This window comes from Siphateles boraxobius, unplaced genomic scaffold, assembly GCF_051911475.1.
Source record: "Siphateles boraxobius isolate OS27281-9 unplaced genomic scaffold, OSU_SipBor_1 7, whole genome shotgun sequence".
Classification (NCBI taxonomy): domain Eukaryota; kingdom Metazoa; phylum Chordata; class Actinopteri; order Cypriniformes; family Leuciscidae; genus Siphateles; species Siphateles boraxobius.
The window spans coordinates 32,375,012-32,396,227 of record NW_027509197.1 but is presented as its reverse complement, the minus strand read 5'-3'; the positions used below and the strand labels follow the sequence as shown (position 1 = coordinate 32,396,227).

Below are 21,216 nucleotides of genomic sequence, written 5' to 3'. Positions count from 1 at the left end.
CTAGTGCATGACCTGCGAGGGACTGTCGATGTAAATACATTACAAAGGGCAGTAAACACATGGCTGGTTTACAAAGAGCGAGCAGTTTCAACATGCAGAACAGTGCATTTAAAAACCAGCAAAAAGAATGAGTAAGGCAATTATGTCTTTGGACCAGACGACTGTATGTCATTTCAGGGCACAAAGAGCATCCGTCATCAATGCTGTCAGAAACTGATGGATAAGCCATGCTGAGATGCTCAAACAACGTCCATCTCTCAGAGGTGAACTACATCAGTGATGACGTTTGGAAAGTTGCTGATGTTTCCTTAAGAAAATGTAACCCTCTTGTCTCTGTGGTAATGGTATTGTGACAGCCAAATGCACTTCACAGAGTGTTGTAGTCTGACCCTAAACTGTTGTGGTTGGAGCCTTTTAGATACTCCATTCTGTCATTTGACCCTTTTTCCTTCTGTACAGGCTTTAACCTCACAGGCATAAGATTTCTAGAGCTAAAACACCATCACATCAAATGTATTAAAAAAAACTGAATCAGCAGCTGCCAACAACACCCACAACTTATTCGGCAAGATGATGAGTTATTGCATTTTATTTAAAAGGGCTATAACTCTTTGAGGTGATCCTAATGGCTCTGTTCCAAAACCTTGTAGAAAAAGGTCTTAGAACGCCATAGAAGAACCATATTTGTTACCCCAAAAAATATTCCAGTGAAAAGTTCTTATAAGAACCCTTGTTCTTTTCTTTTTTTTATAATCTGGAGAACCTTTTCCGACTATAACAGCTGGTACCGAGATGGGTCTTGCGCATGTTGCCCAGTTGGGTCCCACCAGTTGACAAGTCCAATCCTATATGAAATCCATTTGGCCAATGGCATGGGGCCATTATGGAAAATCCACAAACAATCCCATGCAGGGCCCATTTTCAGACCATTTCAAACCCATGTTGGCCCGACATACAAATATTTGCTGGGAAATAACCTTTTCTTAGATCTTTACCTCACCCAGCGCACCAACAGCCTCTAGCCTCAGTTGTTCGCCAGATGGTGATGAAATTGGGTCCATGTTTTTGAAACAACCTGAATGATTTACACATTTTAAACCCTTTCACACGTAAGTTTAAAATATTCTAACTGATCCCCCAGCGTGAGTTTTTCAAGGCGACCGTCATTTAGAACTGGTCACTTTAATGTTTCCATGGTGACATGTCATTGCTTGTCACGTGACACAGCGCAACCACAACACAGCGCTGAATGAATGATGATCTGCTTTTATGTCATTTTCCCTTTTTTATTAAAACTATTCACAAATGTATTAGCTATAGCATGAAACACTAATATTCCGTTTGTCAAATATGTGCAAGTGGATGTGTTTTGTTGTTTAAACACCTTTATAACGATCGCGTTGGTTGAGCAGTAAGTTATGCGCGATGGGCGGCGCCATGTAAGTTTGTTTCACAGCTTAGAGAATCGAATCTGTTGGATTTACACGTCAATTCCTCCACTTCTCACGAAATACGTGAAAGTAAGTGCCCGCTGAACTGGGAGAAGAATAGGGTCAAATGTAAAGCTACAATGTGTATCTGATATGAATAAAACGTGTCGTCTTATTATAATGTAAAGGATTATTGCCGCTTCCATAGACATCAGTGTGTATGTTACAAACTCAAAATCATTGTTTTGCTAGTACTTGTGCGTATTTAAATGTCTAAACCTAAAATAAACATTATGTGGTTGAAAACACTCAATAGTGATATATGACAGCACTGAGTGGGTCCTTCTCTGGCTCAGCGCCAGCAAACACGCAAAAGCACTAGCAGTTGATCACGTGATGCACTGACCTAATCACACCGGTGTGATCGTATGCTCCAGGGACCAGCCAAAACTGATCACACCGGTGTGATCGTACGTGCGAAAGGGTTTTTAAGAGATAATTAATACATTACATTTTTCAACAACCCAGCAAAAATGATAACTGAAATTGTGTACATAGTAAATCATTCATGTCCCAAATGTGATAAGAATCTCCTAGATTTATTCAAGTTAATATCCGGCTAATGCCATAAGCACCTTTGAGATTTACTTGCTAATTAATACTTGCTAATGGGCTTTTTATATAACATGTAACCGAACAATGGGTACCGCGGTACATGACATTCTGGAAGACAATCAGGATGCAATATTTTGTTTTAATAGTTTTACAGTGCTGAGGAAAACTGACAGTGAATCTGATTGCAAATTATTCAAAATCCCATGTGTTTTAAAGGACAAATCAAGACTTTGGCAAGGATACGAGGGTTTAATGAACCGTGCTATGGGGATTTACTGCATAAGTAAATAAATACTAACTTTAGGGACATTTGTTTACACACAATCAGAAATAGTAAATCATTATGGAGCACTTATGTTAAGATGGACCACCCATTCGATGTTTTCTTTAAAGACAGAAGCAAAAACACAGCCACTTTCACTTATACTTTGGCATCCTCACTGAATTGAGGATGCCATCTAGTCCCAGAACCTTAAAGCTCACCGCAGCCTTCCAAACCTTCCCCTGTAATGAATCTGCTATTGATCTAGAGCTACAGGCTCACATATGGCTAGACCCCTGGACTGGAAAGCAATCATAATATCCACTCTCAGTGGCATGACTCCTCATCAAATCCCTGAAGGTTCAAAAAAACATTTCTGCAAGGCATTGTTTTGTGCCTAGTACTCACACAAAACAAAGGTAAATAAAATCAAGGACCCTAAGCTATTGATTTCTTGTTTGCTGAATATGTCCACATAAGCTCATTCATATAGTAAATTGAATGCAACTTAAAAGAAACAACAAAGATATTAAAAAGTCTAGGCAGAGTCCTTCTAATAGCATTTTTATTGTTTTATGTTTCTATATGCACACTACTGCTGAAAGGCTTATTACAATGAAAAACATACATGTGGACAGAAATACACATTGGCCTACATGAAATATAAACTGTAAGCCCTCTTAACTCTAACGCACAGGTGACAAAATCCATTTTTAATGTCATCTCATAATATCTTCTAATCATACATATTTGATCCAAGATCAATCAGAGAAATCTTTAAAATAAACCAACATTTTCACTTGACTATGACACTGATCTACTTAACACTCATTATTAAAGGATTTTTTTTTATTATTGTAGAACAACAGAGAGATACTGTACCAAACCAAATAATGCCCAGTGCACAGTGTATTGGTGCTGAGGGACCAGGATCAGGCACTTGAGTATAGAACAGAACTCTGCCAAAAATAGGGCAAGTTTCCAATGATCAAGGCAGAGCTTAACTGATGTTTTTTTTTTTTTTTTGGCAGTGATTATGTTCTTGCTCTACTTGGTCAATGCTATAAAAGAAGGAAAATAAAATATCCCTAACTCCAGCATTTAATATTCGCTTCTGAAACCAGTACATTAGCATACAAATTAATAAATAATTTCAAGAAAAAAATTTGATTTGCACCTGCAGAAAAACTGGAGCTTCTGCAGAGCTTGTCGTGAGGCACAAAGCGGCCACCACCAAGACTGCAGGACTTATGTAGGTCGACTGAGGGTACATGAATGGGAACACTGAATTGCATCACAGAACAATTGTCAACACATTCATTGTTTGAAAAACCAATAAAAACATTCACAATTAAATTATACTTTAACTTGGGAACGGTGGGGTAAGATGTGTCAGTGGCTAATCCGTCACCTCCTTAATTCAAGAAACCGGGCCATATATTTAACTCTTTCCCCACCAGCATTTTCTTTTTCAAAGTTGCCAGCCACCGCCAGAATTTTTGATAAATTTCAGCCCCCAGAATATTTTGTTGTATGAATATCTGAACATGCAAAATATCAAAAGAAAGAACTGAGGCTCTGATAAAAATAGTAGTAATATTAATAATAATAATAATAAAACTAGCTTCATGCATTCCTTTTTCTTAATCAACACTTGAATGTGGGTAAGTTTAATAAAATAACAGTTGAGAAAATAGAATTTTTGTCAAAGACTTATTAATGTTTGATGGTTGCATTATTTTACAAAAGATTAAGCAATTTTTATAATCGCTTGTTTCGACTTTTTGATCTGGAGATTTTGTACCCCTTCAGAAGATGTGTAATAGCACCCTCTGTATAACAGTGAAAACATGGATTGCTGGAAATTTCCATCAATTGTGGGGAAAGAGTTAAAAAGGGACTCTTTTTTTATCATGTGCATCTCTCTCTTTACAATATTTATTTTATTTTTAATTTATTTTTTGCATGTAAAAATATATTTTCTGAAGCAGAAAGAATGTATTTGGCGTCAAAGCAAAAAAAATAATATATATATATATATATATATATATATATTTAATGTATGTTTGACATTTGGTAAGATTTGGTTCCAACTGCACAAAAACACTATCATAATAAAACATTTAAATTAAAATATTCAGAAAATTATATGTTTTTCTTTTTTATGAAAATGTATTTAATGTGCAGAAAAATAATACTTTGGAAATGGTTTGTGCATAATCAAAATGTGTTTGGAATTTAAATCGTTTTCATCAGTGATTTGTCATTTCTCCTTTCCTAGAGGACAACTTAATTAAATAACACATCTTGCCCCACTATTCCTTATAAGGCTTGCTGTTGTGCCATCATCACTGTGCCAAACACATTCACTCCTACACTGCTTTGATTGATGCTAGAGAACAGTGCTGATTGTGTCAAAATCCTTACTAATTTGGGAGCTACTTGGCAGAGACTTGAGGTACTCCAGATGCCTCCTGGCATCTTCCTGGTTATGCCGTACGTAATAGATGACATAAGCGATAACCATCGTGAACCAACCAAACATGGTGACAAACATGGCTACATCAGTAGTCTTATGGTGGAAGTTGCAAAAGTTTATGCCTGAATCCAAGACTTGGATGACAGGTTTGCCCGCGTACTCTTCCTGAACAGAGGTGTGGCAGCTCACCTCGTTCACCGTCTCGGGGTCCAGCCTGAGTTCGCGCAACACCTCCTGCAGGGTACACTCGCAATGCCACGGGTTGTTGGACAGGCTGATCTTGGCATGCAGCCGAGCGAAGGCCTCCTTGGGGACGCTTTGTATGTGATTATGGGACAGGTCGAGCACCCGCAAGCTCTCTGTGACACCTTGAAAAGCCCCAGCGTCCACGGTTTCAATAGCGTTCCTTGACAAGTCCAACTCTTGGAGCCAGGGAAGGTTTTTAAAAGCCTGGTTTGGGATTTTGGTTATGCGATTGGAGGACAGTTGAAGTGACACAGTATCGTGCGGAAGGTCAGGGGGGATCTCCACAAGGTTGCGAGAGGAACACAGCACTACGGTTAAGCCATTCCTCTCAGAGCAGTGGCAGCTCTTGGGACAAGCAAAACCCATCACGCTCAAACAAATCATGGCTAAAAGTAATCTCAAGATAAGGGGGTAGCCATGAGGGATGAAGACTTTCTTTGACACATGAGCCCCTCCAGGGTAAGTCATGTCCAGCTACTTACTTTCTGAATGCTCTACAGTTCAAGGACAGTCATTGTTAATCCAAGTCATATTGGAAAATTAATGAGTAAACATAACATGTCGCTGTGTCATTCCAACAGCAGGGAGTTTTTCCTTATTAATGCCGTTTGAGCATATGTAGAGTAGTGATTTAAATGTTCAGGTGTTTGAAGCCATTGTGAGTGTCCTGGAGAGAATCCAAACGAGTCCAACATCTGAGAGGCAATTAAACATTTGAGAGGAAAAGGTTCTACAGCTAAGTTTCAATTAGAGACCAAAAGCAACAGAAAGATTTGAAGATGGCTCCATTCACTTGAAGTCCCTCCTGCCAAGTCTGGAAACTGCAAGAACAAAAAGGAGAACAAGAATGACCCGCACAAACAGACATTTTGGATTAACAAAGCAATTCATATTTATATAAATTAAAGATTGAAAGAGGAAAATTCTGTTATTTTCTCACCCTCATGTCATTACAAACCTGTATGACTTTCTTTTTTTAAATGAAACACTTTCTTCCATGTTCAATAGAAAAAAATGAAGGCATAAAGGTTTGGAACAATATGAAGGTGAAATGATGACAGAATTTTTATTTTTTGGGTGAACTATCCCTTTAAGATATGCTTTGTAATATACAAAGCAACATTAGAGTGCTCTGACCTGAAATGGATCCAACCATGACAAAACAATTTTAGATAAGTCTCATATCTTGCAGACGAATACATTTGTTATGCTACATTTAATCTAATAATATTAGAAAGGGCCGATTTGTTAAAACAAAACAAATCAATGTCTCATTTGTGCCATAGCAACACAATGCTCATTACTGGCTATTAGAAAATGTAATGATGGAACACAAAAAAAACAAAAAAAAACACATGGATAAAGTTTTTTAATATCCCAATAGTTCACTCAAAATTTTAAATATTGTCATTTACTCACCACCATGTCATTCCAAACCTTTTTATTTCCCATCAGTGAAATCCAAAAGATGTACATTCTGTAATTAGCAGAATATCCCAGTTGTTCTTTTCAACACAAGGAAAGTGAACAGCTAAATACTGACAAATTCCAAGTAGGATAAAATGACTTCTCGGAAGTATCATAAAAGTGGACCATATGACAACTATATTTCAAGTCTTTTGAAACTATATGGTTTAATTAGAGTCAAACAAAGCTTGGAGCATATTTGACATTCCTCATTGTGTGTCATGGAAGAACCAAAATAATGTGTGTCAGAACAACATGAGGGTGAGGAAAACACCACATGATTTAATTCACAATATACCTTTAAATTTACTAGAATAATTAATTCTAGGACAGATCATATGAACGCCGTACATTGTGCCGATCAATCAGATCATGACTGCCCTTTGAAGAACCAGTCTAAACGGATAGCTTACACTTTAGGGCTTTTCACATTCCATAAGCTTTTCCCTTAACCCCGCGTTATTGTCGTTCTGAACCCCGCTTTTAAAGGGATACTCCACTTTTTTGGGAAATAGGCTCATTTTACAACTCCCCCAGAGTTAAACTGTTGAGTTTTACCATTTTGAATCCATTCAGCCTTAGTGATGGGTCGTTCATGAACGATCTGTTCATTGCGTCTGTCACGTGACAAATGAACGAAAGACTCGGATGGTAAATTAATTATTTATGTTCCCTGTAAATTATTTTTGACTGCATTATAATGATTTCTTTATTCAGAATATGATCAAGATTGCATAGGTAGATGTGTTCGGGGAATTTGGCGGTTAGAAGTATAACGTTTAAAGCCACTTGAATGAACGAAATGACTCGAAAAAAGATTTGTTCATATTGATGAACGAGTTCGAACAGGAGAGTCAGTAAAATGATCCGAACTTCCCATCACTGCAGCCGATCTCCGGTTCTGGCTGTACCACTTTTAGCATAGCTTAGCATACATCATTGAAGTGGACAAGACCATTAACATTTCTAAAAAAAAAATGACCTGGCGGTACCACTTTTAGCATAGCTTAGCATACATCATTGAAGTGGACAAGACCATTAGCATTTCTAAAAAAAAATGACCAACGTTATGACCATAGTTACATCGTGCACTAAGACCGACGGAAAATGTAAAGTTGCGATTTTCTAGGCTGATATGGCTAGGAACTATACTCTCATTCCTGCGTAATAATCAAGAAACTTTACTGCCGTACCATGAGTGCAGCAGGCACTTTTCCGTCGGTCTTGGTGCACGATGTAACTACAGAAGAGTCAAGTTTTAAATAGGAAAAATATCGAAACACTTTGGTCATTTTTTTTTTTGAGAAATGCTAATGGTCTTGTCCACTTCAATGATGTATGCTAAGCTATGCTAAAAGTGGTACCGCCAGGTCATTTTTTTTTTAGAAATGCTAATGGTCTTGTCCACTTCAATGATGTATGCTAAGCTATGCTAAAAGTGGTACCACCAGAACCGGAGATCGGCTGAATGGATTCAAAAACAGTAAAACTCACAGTTTAACTCTGGGGGAGTTGTAAAATTAGCCTATATCCAAAAAAATTGGAGTATCCCTTTAACCACGGTAAAGGAACGTTTCACACTTGAAATAGCCAAACGTGAACAGTGTGAATCGATCCAGTGTTAGAATGTTACGACTTCAGTAGCCTATTTGAGCCGGGAAAATGTCAAACGGTGACAGAAACAGTGACAATTGTAGTGAAGAAGAGACCGTTTTATTCTTACCTTTATAGTTTGAAAAGTTAATTCAGGATAAACTTGATAGTACAGTATGCCCATACAGTATATAATATAAGAATGGGCAATTTTAGAGCCTTTTTGTAAACATATTGTGTTCAGTGTTCGCCAATCAGTGACACTTACGCTGCAAATATGCAAATAAGGATGTTAACCCAGGGTTTAGGAATGTGTGAAACGTCAGCTTATGAATACGCAGGATTTATTGTTAACACTGGGTAAATTATGAGATGTGATTCCATTTACTCGGTGTATAGAAGGACAGGGTTAACTATTTCAAGTGTGTAAATTTATTTTGTCAAAACCCCCTCTGCTGAGACAGCAACTGATTTTACAACAGTCCGTAACCGTAAGGCAGGTAGATAGGCCTACGCCTAACACATGATGCAGTGAAGTGACTTACATTCTTTCCACTAAAACTTTGTCAAAGGCAGTACATGAGACATGTGGGATGCATCATTTGAAAGTCCTGAGCTTAGAATTATACAGTTCTATCTCCGTTTAGGGTAGTTCTGAGATATTGAGCATCAAAGTTTTTAAATCCCTGCTGTTTTGTGAGATGGAACCTTTTTATTTTATTAATAACTACAAACAATTTTTTTTTTATAAAAATAACACCACACAGGCATTAATAAACACCTAATTGATACGATTATGTCAAAACTCAATTTCGACCAAAAGTGGAGATAGAACCATATAATTCTAAGCTCACGAAGTGTCGAAATAAAAGATTAATTCACTGACAATGTACAGTAATCAATAAGCAACACAGCTCAGGATTGATTGTTGAATCAGCAGCAGCTCAGTAGCAGTAGTTGATTATTGGGATGGATGCTAAAACCTCAAGCCATGTTTATAATCCAATAGTATGCAAGTAAGACACATTGCTCATCTATAACGGTGTTCGGCGAAAGAGGGATTGTGAGTGATACACCGTAAACCGTTTTTAAAACATCCTAAAGAAACCACACATTTAACTGAAAAATAATGTAACCAAACTAAAACGTTTTAAAAACGTTTTAGGCTACCTGAATGCAAATACGTAATTTGTCTGCTTTTTTAAGCTTACATTAAATTAAATTAAATTCAAATAGATGTGTCAATAACAGGCAACAAACGTTTCAACTATGTTGTCAATGAAGGAGAATTAAAGTGACTAGCAGAGCATGGAGGTGTTTTTTCTAAAGTAAGACACTTTAATTCAAAACAAATTATATCAAAATATTTTTTTAAAAAAATTAAAAAAGAAGATATGTAAATAACACATGAAGAGCAATGTAACAACGTAGGTAGGCTACATGTAAAATGGAATATAATACAAATGGGTGTGTGCCGACTGTTTACGTTTAAGACTTGAATAGCTTTGATATAGTTTGAGAGTTAAGAGACGCTGGAGTACAGTGTTGCCAGACGTACGATAATTTTGACCTCTGTACGATCAATAATGAAAAAAATCCCATAATGTACTATAATAATTGTGTGACACTTCAAATGATGGTCTTTGTAATCATAGGGCTTCTATAATCATTGATCTAGCTGTGGATTCTACAGTACGTCGAATGTGGTTACGCATGTCTTCCATCTCATTTTACATTAAGTCTTCCCAGCCAACCATCGAGGTGAATGACTCTCTCATGAGCACAAGTTAATGTTCTTTTTGTATATTGTAGGCCTATACAAAGTTGTATAGTATTAACATGGCATATCTGTATGTTTTGCAAGAAGAAGAAAAAAAGTAAAAAATAAAAACAAAAATAAACGTTCCTTCCGCGGCACTTAGTTTTTTCCAAACTGGGGGTGATATTTTAGCAGTCAAAGATCCAGAACCAGGTATGATGAATGAAGACCCGGAGTCAGAATTATAATAGCCTACATTAAAGAAAAGATTTACTGAAGATAGTTCGCAGTTTCATCAACAGAAGCTTCAATACTCACAGAGGAGTTCGTATAGGCCATTTTCAAGTCATTTTCATGTCGTGTCAAAAAGTTGTTGGTCAATAAATAGCTGTATTCTGTAGCCTACGTTTGACTCATGTACGGTAATTGTATTCCAAATACCATCATTTTGAGCTTCTGGTACGATACTTGGACATTTCCAATCTGCAACACTGCTGGAGTATCATAATTTATCTCAGTCTCTCTTCTCTCATTGGTAGACTAAAGGCGTAGGCTATGCATCTGGTAAACACTTTACATTGAAAAATGTACCTGCCAAAATGACGACGACATAGGTTAGGCTATAGTACGAGGCTGGACTTGGTAAACGTACTACTGCTAACAACAGACTGAATACGTGAAAGAAACGCTAATAGAAAGAGTAATCGTATTTAGACCATAATAACGTGGGGAACTAAGTCATTTGCAAAAACTGAGAGCTTTTAAATCTTGTCTACTCAAAGTCTATATTTAATGCTCACGCTTGAAAACATCCAGTTATTATAGCATATTATAAACATATCCTGCACCTATAGGAACTGTCATTACAATAAACAGCTTGACTAGGGAATAGAATATTGAATAGCGTGTCAACCTTAATTCATTGTTCTTCAAATGGGGAAATACAAGTACGTAAAAATAAAATAAAGGAAAATATTAATGCAAGATTATGACAAAATTACATACATTTAAAGACGAGAGAAATCTCAGTATTTCCAGAACGAAATAAAGATATTGCATTTAAGCTTTACATGTGGTTTCAAAAAGTTAGCGTTTTAACATAAATTGTATGCATTATCATGACTTACCATACTTGTTGATACTTCAGTGGATCAGACGCCTTTGCAGTGAGTGTAAAAAGTGAAGAGCACACAGCAGTATAAGACAGCCGCCTTGCGCTGATTGGATGGCGAGCTCTGTTTGCTGTGCTGGAGGCAATGGCGCGCGCTCGCTCCACCCGTTTCAGTCCTGACTGACTGACTAGGGCTAGACTACCCTCGTGGTGGGGATTTTGATTCATCCCAGTGACTCGAATCTTTTTAATCAGTTCACCAAAAAGATTTGTTCGTTGGTTCGTACAGTGACGATTTCGGAATCCTTTGAATCCGTTTACAAAAACGATCCAGTTACTGGTTCGTTCAGTACGTGGTTCTTTTCAGCAGGTCACATATTTGCTACAATAGTGGAGACAAGTGTCGTTTTTTTTTAGAAGAACTATTCTCTCATAGAACATTACGCTTTTCCTACAGAAATTTTAGGCTACAAGCATCTTGACAGCTAAAGTATTAAAATGCCCCAAACAATAGGCTATTTTAATTCCTGCACCGCTTTTCTACAGAATTGCTTCCTAACCCTTTATAATAACAAAACTGCTTCGTAGGGCTTTTCGAACTAGCTGGAGTCACAGGCTGAATTCGGAACCGCATATTTCTGCCATAGAAAGATGTAGTAAATGTAGTAGCCTACGAGTAAGCTATGCGTTTCCGAATTCAGCAAGCTGATCTGCTGAACTGAAAATAGCCAGTTTCTATCTGCTGAACTGAAAACATAGTTTCTATGTTTTTTACATACTGACTGTCTATGTTACTAACTGTCTAACATAGGCTATTGTAGATTACTTCCTTTACCGGACCTAAAGACTATACCAGTGCAAATACTTCTTAAAGCCAAGAATACAGTTTCATTATGATTTAAAATAATAGCATTTATCGCATGTTTTGGAATACTTGAGAATATTTATCCAGGCCTGTATAAAACTCAACAGTAACTACCTGATTGTTGTGAAATGACTCAGGAACTAATTCATATCCCTCTTCATAAACCTATAGCCAAAATCTCCTTATTTTGGCAGAACTGCAGAATATATAATGAGAAGTCTGTCAGTGACATTTGACAGGTCAGACCATCACTGCACAGGATGGGAAACCTATACTTGTCAAAACCTTGTTTATGTGACATACGAACAAGTCTTATAATACTGTAATACTGGGTGCACTGCTCTATGTAAAATGAAGATAAAAATTATATTACATTTTTATATTAAAAATGTATCTGGAGGGCAATTAGAACGTCCTGGTTGCGTATGCAACCCACCGTTCCCTGAAGGAGGGAACGGAGGACGTAGTCGACGCCGACTGAAATGGGATCTCGCTAGAGAGCCTGTCTTCTTCGAGTACTATTGAACGAGCCAATGTAATTGGCGTGCGTGATTCGCATCACACACTCCGCCCCCGCGGCGCGGGTATAAATACGGAAGTGGATGCACGCACTAGTTGCTTTTCGCTGAGGAGCCGAGAGTAACCCGGGGTCAGCGGTGGTCCAGCGGTAGTGGCAAGGGGACTACGTCCTCCGTTCCCTCCTTCAGGGAACGGTGGGTTGCATACGCAACCAGGACGTTCCCTTTCAGTCGATAACGTCGGACGTAGTCGACGCCGACTGAAATGGGATCAACCATTGAACACGCCACTAACGCTGCCACCTTCCAGTGCCTAAACCAAAGCCTCCTGATGCCCCCGCAAACTTAAGGCGGGGAAGGACAGGGCTTAGGCTAGGGAAGTCACTGCTGTTCCTACATGCCCACGGGAAAGCGTTCCCCGTACGTTGGAAGGAAGGGACGCTGCGGAAGCCACATCCAACCCAGAGGGAGGTAATGTGGAGAATAGACACATATGAACTGGGCGGAAACCGGGCAGTCTAACATATGAAATGTCACTGGGGTGGCTCCAGCCTAAGACGGGGGGAGACACACCGGACAGTGACACCGGACAGGGAAGACACGGGCTCACCGCAGGGAGCCGTATCGTGGAAGAATACACATATGGGGTCACCGAAGGGACCGCAACATATGGACCCAGCCTAACACAGGTTCCACACTGCTTACGAGTGGTAGGCCTAACACCAGACGTTCCGCACGTCCGACGTCGGAGGGGTGTGGAGGAACTCAACAGGGTTCAATTTTAAGGGAACTCAACTGGAGTAGAAAGGCGCACGTATCCAGTCCATAGGAGGGGAATGGCGCAGCAAGCCGACACTTGAACCGGGCTCACGGTGAAACTGGCTTCATGAGAAGGGAGCCCACGTGAGGCAGCGGTTCAACTAGGTGTCGTCCAGCCCCCAACTCTAGAATCTGTTTTAGCAAAGCATATGGCTAGGTAGGCTACATGTAGGTAGGCTACAACGTAGGTAGGCTACATGTAAAATGGAATATAATACAAATGGGTGTGTGCCGACTGTTTACGTTTAAGACTTGAATAGCTTTGATATAGTTTGAGAGTTAAGAGACGCTGGAGTACAGTGTTGCCAGACGTACGATAATTTTGACCTCTGTACGATCAATAATGAAAAAAATCCCATAATGTACTATAATAATTGTGTGACACTTCAAATGATGGTCTTTGTAATCATAGGGCTTCTATAATCATTGATCTAGCTGTGGATTCTACAGTACGTCGAATGTGGTTACGCATGTCTTCCATCTCATTTTACATTAAGTCTTCCCAGCCAACCATCGAGGTGAATGACTCTCTCATGAGCACAAGTTAATGTTCTTTTTGTATATTGTAGGCCTATACAAAGTTGTATAGTATTAACATGGCATATCTGTATGTTTTGCAAGAAGAAGAAAAAAAGTAAAAAATAAAAACAAAAATAAACGTTCCTTCCGCGGCACTTAGTTTTTTCCAAACTGGGGGTGATATTTTAGCAGTCAAAGATCCAGAACCAGGTATGATGAATGAAGACCCGGAGTCAGAATTATAATAGCCTACATTAAAGAAAAGATTTACTGAAGATAGTTCGCAGTTTCATCAACAGAAGCTTCAATACTCACAGAGGAGTTCGTATAGGCCATTTTCAAGTCATTTTCATGTCGTGTCAAAAAGTTGTTGGTCAATAAATAGCTGTATTCTGTAGCCTACGTTTGACTCATGTACGGTAATTGTATTCCAAATACCATCATTTTGAGCTTCTGGTACGATACTTGGACATTTCCAATCTGCAACACTGCTGGAGTATCATAATTTATCTCAGTCTCTCTTCTCTCATTGGTAGACTAAAGGCGTAGGCTATGCATCTGGTAAACACTTTACATTGAAAAATGTACCTGCCAAAATGACGACGACATAGGTTAGGCTATAGTACGAGGCTGGACTTGGTAAACGTACTACTGCTAACAACAGACTGAATACGTGAAAGAAACGCTAATAGAAAGAGTAATCGTATTTAGACCATAATAACGTGGGGAACTAAGTCATTTGCAAAAACTGAGAGCTTTTAAATCTTGTCTACGCAAAGTCTATATTTAATGCTCACGCTTGAAAACATCCAGTTATTATAGCATATTATAAACATATCCTGCACCTATAGGAACTGTCATTACAATAAACAGCTTGACTAGGGAATAGAATATTGAATAGCGTGTCAACCTTAATTCATTGTTCTTCAAATGGGGAAATACAAGTACGTAAAAATAAAATAAAGGAAAATATTAATGCAAGATTATGACAAAATTACATACATTTAAAGACGAGAGAAATCTCAGTATTTCCAGAACGAAATAAAGATATTGCATTTAAGCTTTACATGTGGTTTCAAAAAGTTAGCGTTTTAACATAAATTGTATGCATTATCATGACTTACCATACTTGTTGATACTTCAGTGGATCAGACGCCTTTGCAGTGAGTGTAAAAAGTGAAGAGCACACCGCAGTATAAGACAGCCGCCTTGCGCTGATTGGATGGCGAGCTCTGTTTGCTGTGCTGGAGGCTGATGGCGCGCGCTCGCTCCACCCGTTTCAGTCCTGACTGACTGACTAGGGCTAGACTACCCTCGTGGTGGGGATTTTGATTCATCCCAGTGACTCGAATCTTTTTAATCAGTTCACCAAAAAGATTTGTTCGTTGGTTCGTACAGTGACGATTTCGGAATCCTTTGAATCCGTTTACAAAAACGATTCAGTTACTGGTTCGTTCAGTGGTTCTTTTCAGCAGGTCACATATTTGCTACAATAGTGGAGACAAGTGTCGTTTTGTTTTAGAAGAACTATTCTCTCATAGAACATTACGCTTTTCCTACAGAAATATTAGGCTACAAGCATCTTGACAGCTAAAGCATTAAAATGCCCCAAACAATAGGCTATTTTAATTCCTGCACCGCTTTTCTACCGAATTGCTTCCTAACCCTTTATAATAACAAAACTGCTTCGTAGGGCTTTTCGAACTAGCTGGAGTCACAGGCTGAATTCGGAACCGCTATTTCTGCCATAGAAAGATGTAGTAAATGTAGTAGCCTACGAGTAAGCTATGCGTTTCCGAATTCAGCAAGCTGATCTGCTGAACTGAAAATAGCCAGTTTCTATCTGCTGAACTGAAAACATAGTTTCTATGTTTTTTACATACTGACTGTCTATGTTACTAACTGTCTAACATAGGCTATTGTAGATTACTTCCTTTACCGGACCTAAAGACTATACCAGTGCAAATACTTCTTAAAGCCAAGAATACAGTTTCATTATGATTTAAACTAATAGCATTTATCGCATGTTTTGGAATACTTGAGAATATTTATCCAGGCCTGTATAAAACTCAACAGTAACTACCTGATTGTTGTGAAATGACTCAGGAAATAATTCATATCCCTCTTCATAAACCTATAGCCAAAATCTCCTTATTTTGGCAGAACTGCAGAATATATAATGAGAAGTCTGTCAGTGACATTTGACAGGTCAGACCATCACTGCACAGGATGGGAAACCTATACTTGTCAAAACCTTGTTTATGTGACATACGAACAAGTCTTATAATACTGTAATACTGGGTGCACTGCTCTATGTAAAATGAAGATAAAAATTATATTACATTTTTATATTAAAAATGTATCTGGAGGGCAATTAGAACTTAAAGGGAAAACTATGCATTTATGTCCACAACCAATTCATTTTATTTTTGGTTGAAATAATGTTTTATGTTAGCAGCAGAGCACATCACAACATTTTGTTGTATTTTGGCAGCATTATGGGCACATCATTTGCAGAATCCTATGTGGTAGTTCAGTGTTTCTTCCCTAAGGTAAAGATAAGAAACGGCTCCTTTTTTAGTTTTTGATTTTTCTCAAACTTATTCAATGAATCCAGTTTCAAACAGGGCTGTAGTCTTGTGTTAATTGTGTGAAATCACCACAGTGTTCATTCCAACACCATCCACCAATTAAATCACACTAACAGGGTGTGATTTACATCAAGCGAAGCAATTTGCCAATAGTGCAACTTATTACCTTAATTGCTTCAGTTGAATTATGGGTAATGTAGTTTAAAACCAAAAAAAGTTTAAAAGTAGTTGAGGATATTGTGAACAGAACCATCTCCCCAGAGAGCATCTCACAGCTGAAAATGTGGAGATATTTGGTTTCATTAGGTGGAGTTCATAAAAAAGAGTAATGTTCAAATCTTCACTGAGAACTAGGAGACCTTGGTTTGAGAGCACAAGTCCAAAATGTTTCCCTCTTGAGAGCCTCTCCTCTTCTTTTATATTATTCTCCACAGCTTTAATGATACCATGTGTGACAGGAGTTAGTTTGTGGGCAGTTAGGGTTTGTTACTCTAACAACCCACAACCAAACATTTTCAACTCACAATATGATCTTGTAACAAAACAGCACCTATCTATCTTCAGCCAACTAGCCGCGCCTCTGACTGCCTTGACCTCCCCCAGAACGGCGTTCAGGTGGTCAAACACAGCTGAGGCTGTGTTTGCCAAACTGAAGGGCCGCTTCGTTTCAGCCCCTATCCTTATAGCCCCTGATTCATCACGCCAGTTTGTGGTGGAGGTCGACGCGTCAGAGGTGGGGGTAGGAGCAGTGCTGTCGCAACGTTCTCCCACAGACGACAAGATGCATCCCTGCGCGTTTTTTTCCCATCGTTTATCTCCCGCCGAGTGTAACTATGACATTGGTAACCGAGAGTTGTTGGCGGTCAAGTTAGCGTTGGAGGAATGGCGTCATTGGTTAGAGGGGTCGGGGGTACCTTTTATCGTCTGGACCGATCACAAGAACTTAGAATACATTAGAACTGCCAAAAGATTGAACTCCAGGCAGGCTCGGTGGGCACTTTTTTTCGGACGTTTTGATTTTGTTCTCTCGTACCGCCCGGGTTCCAAAAACATCAAACCCGACTCTTTATCTCGTATTTTTGACCGCTCCGAACGCCCGTCTACTCCCGAGTGCATTTTTCCCGAGACCCTAATTGTCTCCACACTCACATGGGAGGTCGAATCGAAGGTCAAGTCGGCCTTAGAAGGGGTAACGCCTCCGCCCGGGTGTCCACCGAACCGATTATTTGTGCCGGAGGGATTACGGTCTGACGTCATTCAGTGGGGTCATTGTTCCAACGTGGCTTGTCATCCAGGAGTCAATCGCACTAGTTTCTTAGTCAAGCAACGATTCTGGTGGCCTCGCATGGCTCGTGACGTCCACAGTTTTGTTTTGGCTTGCTCGGTTTGTGCCATTGGTAAGACTTCCAACCAACCCCCAGATGGGTTACTCCAACCGCTGCCTGTCCCTTCGAGACCCTGGTCACACATAGCGCTAGATTTTATCACCGGCCTCCCACCCTCCCAGGGTAACACGGTCGTTTTGACTGTGGTGGACCGGTTCTCGAAGGCGGCCCATTTCATTTCCTTGCCCAAATTACCCTCAGCCAAGGAGACAGCGTTGGCCGTCGTAGATCACGTCTTTCGTTTACATGGCCTCCCGACAGACGTGGTTTCCGACAGAGGTCCCCAGTTTGTGTCCAAATTTTGGAGAGAGTTTTGTAAATTACTGGGAGCGACTGTTAGTCTGTCCTCAGGGTTTCACCCCCAGAGCAATGGTCAAACCGAGAGAGCCAACCAAGATCTGGAAAGGACGTTACGATGTTTAGTCTCTAAGAATCCTTCGTCCTGGAGTCAACAACTTTCTATGGTGGAGTACGCACACAACACGTTGCCAGTGTCGTCCAAGGGTCTTTCTCCGTTTGAATGTAGTGTAGGATACCAGCCACCAATTTTTCCCAGTCTGGAATCCGAGGTCGCGGTTCCCTCCGCTTACGCCTTTATCCAGAGGTGTCAGCGCACATGGACCAGAGCCCGTGAGACTCTGCTCCAGGTGCGTGCTCGCACCAAGGCTAAAGCCGATCGCCACCGGTCTAAGCCTCCCGTATACATCGTGGGTCAAAAAGTGTGGCTTTCTACCAAGAACATTCCGCTCCGCTCCGTCTCTAACAAACTTGCTCCTAAATTTATTGGCCCGTTCACTGTCGCCAAAATGATTAGTCCGGTGACAGTCCGCCTCAACCTGCCTCCAGCATACAGGAGGATTCACCCCGCCTTCCATGTATCTAAAATTAAACCCATGTTTCGTTCTACCATTAATCCGCCTGCCCCGGTTCCTCCCCCGCCGCGACTCGTAAATGGGGAACCAACTTATTCGGTTAATCGTATACTGGATTCTAGACGGAGGGGACGCGGATTCCAGTATTTGGTGGACTGGGAAGGTTACGGTCCGGAGGAGAGAAGTTGGGTTCCGGCTAGGGACATCTTGGATCACTTCCTTATCGATGATTACAATCGGCAGGTAAGGGGGTCTGAGAACACCAGGCGGCGTTCTTAGGAGGGGGGGTACTGTCACGGTTCATGGATTCAGTGACTCGCCCTCGCTATGTGTGTGTAGTACGAATGGGCGCGGCTCGTCAGCATTGCTCGTTATCCTCGCTGATGAGCTGATTTAGCACCAGCTGTGTTGAATGAGAATGTCCTATATATTGTGTGTCATATCGTCCTGTCTTTGTCAGATGGTTGTTGAGGTTCTCGGAGTTCACCTGTGTTTCTCCTTGATCTAGTGTTTGTTCCTGTGCTTTGGATATTATTCGGTTTGGAGTTCTTCTGCCTTTTGACTGTCCCTGACCAACGGTGGATACCGTCCTGTTCTGAGTTTTTGCGGCCTGACTACCGTCTGTACCTGTTCCTCGGATTCGTTCCAGCACAGTGGTTTTCTTCTGGTCCTGATCTGTCTGCCCACGGAGACCTGCGCTATCGAGTCTGGTTTTCATCATCCTGCCGGCATATTCGTCCGAGACTACTGCTCTCTCTCTCTGTGTTTAAATAAACACCTGTTCACTTGCAATTGAATCTACGTCTGTTCTTTATCACCGTGACAATATGTCCTTTATCACTGGCCACAGATAAGAGAAGTGTTTTTTTTTTTCTTTTTCTTTTTTTTTTTTGCATTATGGTTTTCATTGCTGATGGCAGACACTCACTAACCTCTTTTAATGGGATTGTGTTTTGTAAGCAGTTCTCTGAACTCGTATTTCCTCAGCTGCTCATTACCTGGGCACTGTTTTTTATCTCCCAGCCATTTACTAGAATTGCATTAATGGACATTTCTTCTAAAATAAACTATTGGGCACTGGTGGGCAGATTCACCAATGTATTTTTAATATAGATATACTGTATTCTCATATGTTTTCCTAATAAAAAAGAAAAAGAAAACCCTTCAAATAATTTAGCGACTTAACATGGAAATGGCACGAATAATAAAAGACTTGGAACTTGAATACAGACTTAAAATTTACAGCTGCTGACACTTCAATCCTTCATTCAGCGGCAGTGGCTCAGTGGTTCATGTAGGTTATCTACAAACCGAAAGGTTGGTGGTCCAATCCCCGGTTCCACCTGACCAAGTGTCGAGGTGTCCATGAGCAAGACACCTAATCCCAACTGCTCCCGACGAGCTGGGTGGCGCCTTGCATGGCTGACACCGCCGTCGGTGTATGAATGTGTGTATGAATGGGTGAATGTGAGGCAACTATGTAAAGCGCTTTGGTGGCCATTCGGTCTGTGAAAGCGCTATATAAATGCAGTCCATTTACCATTTTACCATTCAATCCTTCAAACTGTGTGACCAGAAATCACTCTCTTATTTCAGTCTGCTGCAAAACGTTGATGAATGTCCAGTGCTCTCATAAACTTGTTCTCACCATGCAAGAGTATGAGTTGTAAAACAAATTTAAAAATGCTAATAAGTGCACATAAAAAAGCCTTTTACAATCCCAATTCCAGAACTGTTGGGACATTTTGTAAAACGCAATAAAATCAAGAATCTGTGATTTAATAATTCTCTTGAACCTATATTTAAGTGACAAAAGTACAAAGAATAAAAATTGTTTTCACTAACCAACTTAATGGCATTTTGTATATATATATATATATATATATATATATATATAATTTTTTTTTTTTTTTTGATGGCTGCAACACACTCCAAAGTTGGGACGGAGGCAAAATAAAAATGAAAAGATTACAGAATATACAAGTTAAACTGTTTTGAAAGTCCACAATTCGCAGGTGAATTAATAATAGGTGAGGGTATCCTGCACCAAAGACTCAGTAAACATAGATGGGCCATGGCTCACCACTTTGTGCCAAATTTCATGAGAGAATTGTCACACTATTCAAAAATCACATTTCTCAATGCAAGATTGCAAAGTGTTTTGGTCTTTCAACATCTACCAAACATAATACTGTGAATAGATTGAGGCAATCCAGAGAAATCTCAGTCCGTGTAAGGCACGGCAGGACACCTCTGTTGAATGTGCGTGACCTTCGAGCCCTCAGATGGCATTGAATGAGAAACCATTATGCTACAGCTAAATATTGCCACTTGGGCTCTGGAGTACTTTGGAAAAGCGTTGTCATTTAACAAAGTCAGCTGCTGCATCAAGAAATGCAACTTCATTCCCTGTAATGCAAAGAGAAAGCTATATATGGATCTAAAAGACAGAGTAAATGTGTGCTGTGGTCAGATGAGTCCATGTTGCAGCTTGTTTTTGGAAAAAATGAACATTGACTTTCCAAAGACAAAAGAGACCATCCAGACTTTCATCAGCGACCGGTACAAAAGCAGACGTCTATCATGGTATGGGGGTGCATCAGTGTAAACGGTGCAAACAGTGCAAACTTTCCTGATTTTGTTGCATTTTACAAAATGTCCCAAATGGGATTGTAGAAATACTAT

At 39.8% G+C, this 21,216-nt stretch overlaps 1 protein-coding gene across 1 annotated transcript; it reads right to left on the bottom strand.

Moving 5' to 3' along the window:
* Positions 1 to 4,699: 4,699 nt before the first annotated feature.
* Positions 4,700 to 5,611, bottom strand: lrrc3 (leucine rich repeat containing 3). Its single transcript, XM_077216005.1, has one exon. The coding sequence runs from the start codon at positions 5,498 to 5,500 to the stop codon at positions 4,700 to 4,702; it is 801 nt and encodes a 266-aa protein (XP_077072120.1). The 5' UTR covers positions 5,501 to 5,611.
* Between the last annotated feature and the right edge of the window lie 15,605 nt (positions 5,612 to 21,216).

Coding starts and splice junctions, on each gene's coding strand:
- lrrc3 (XM_077216005.1), bottom strand. CDS start 5,500: ATGACTTACCCTGGAGGGGCTCATGTGTCAAAGAAAGTCTTCATCCCT.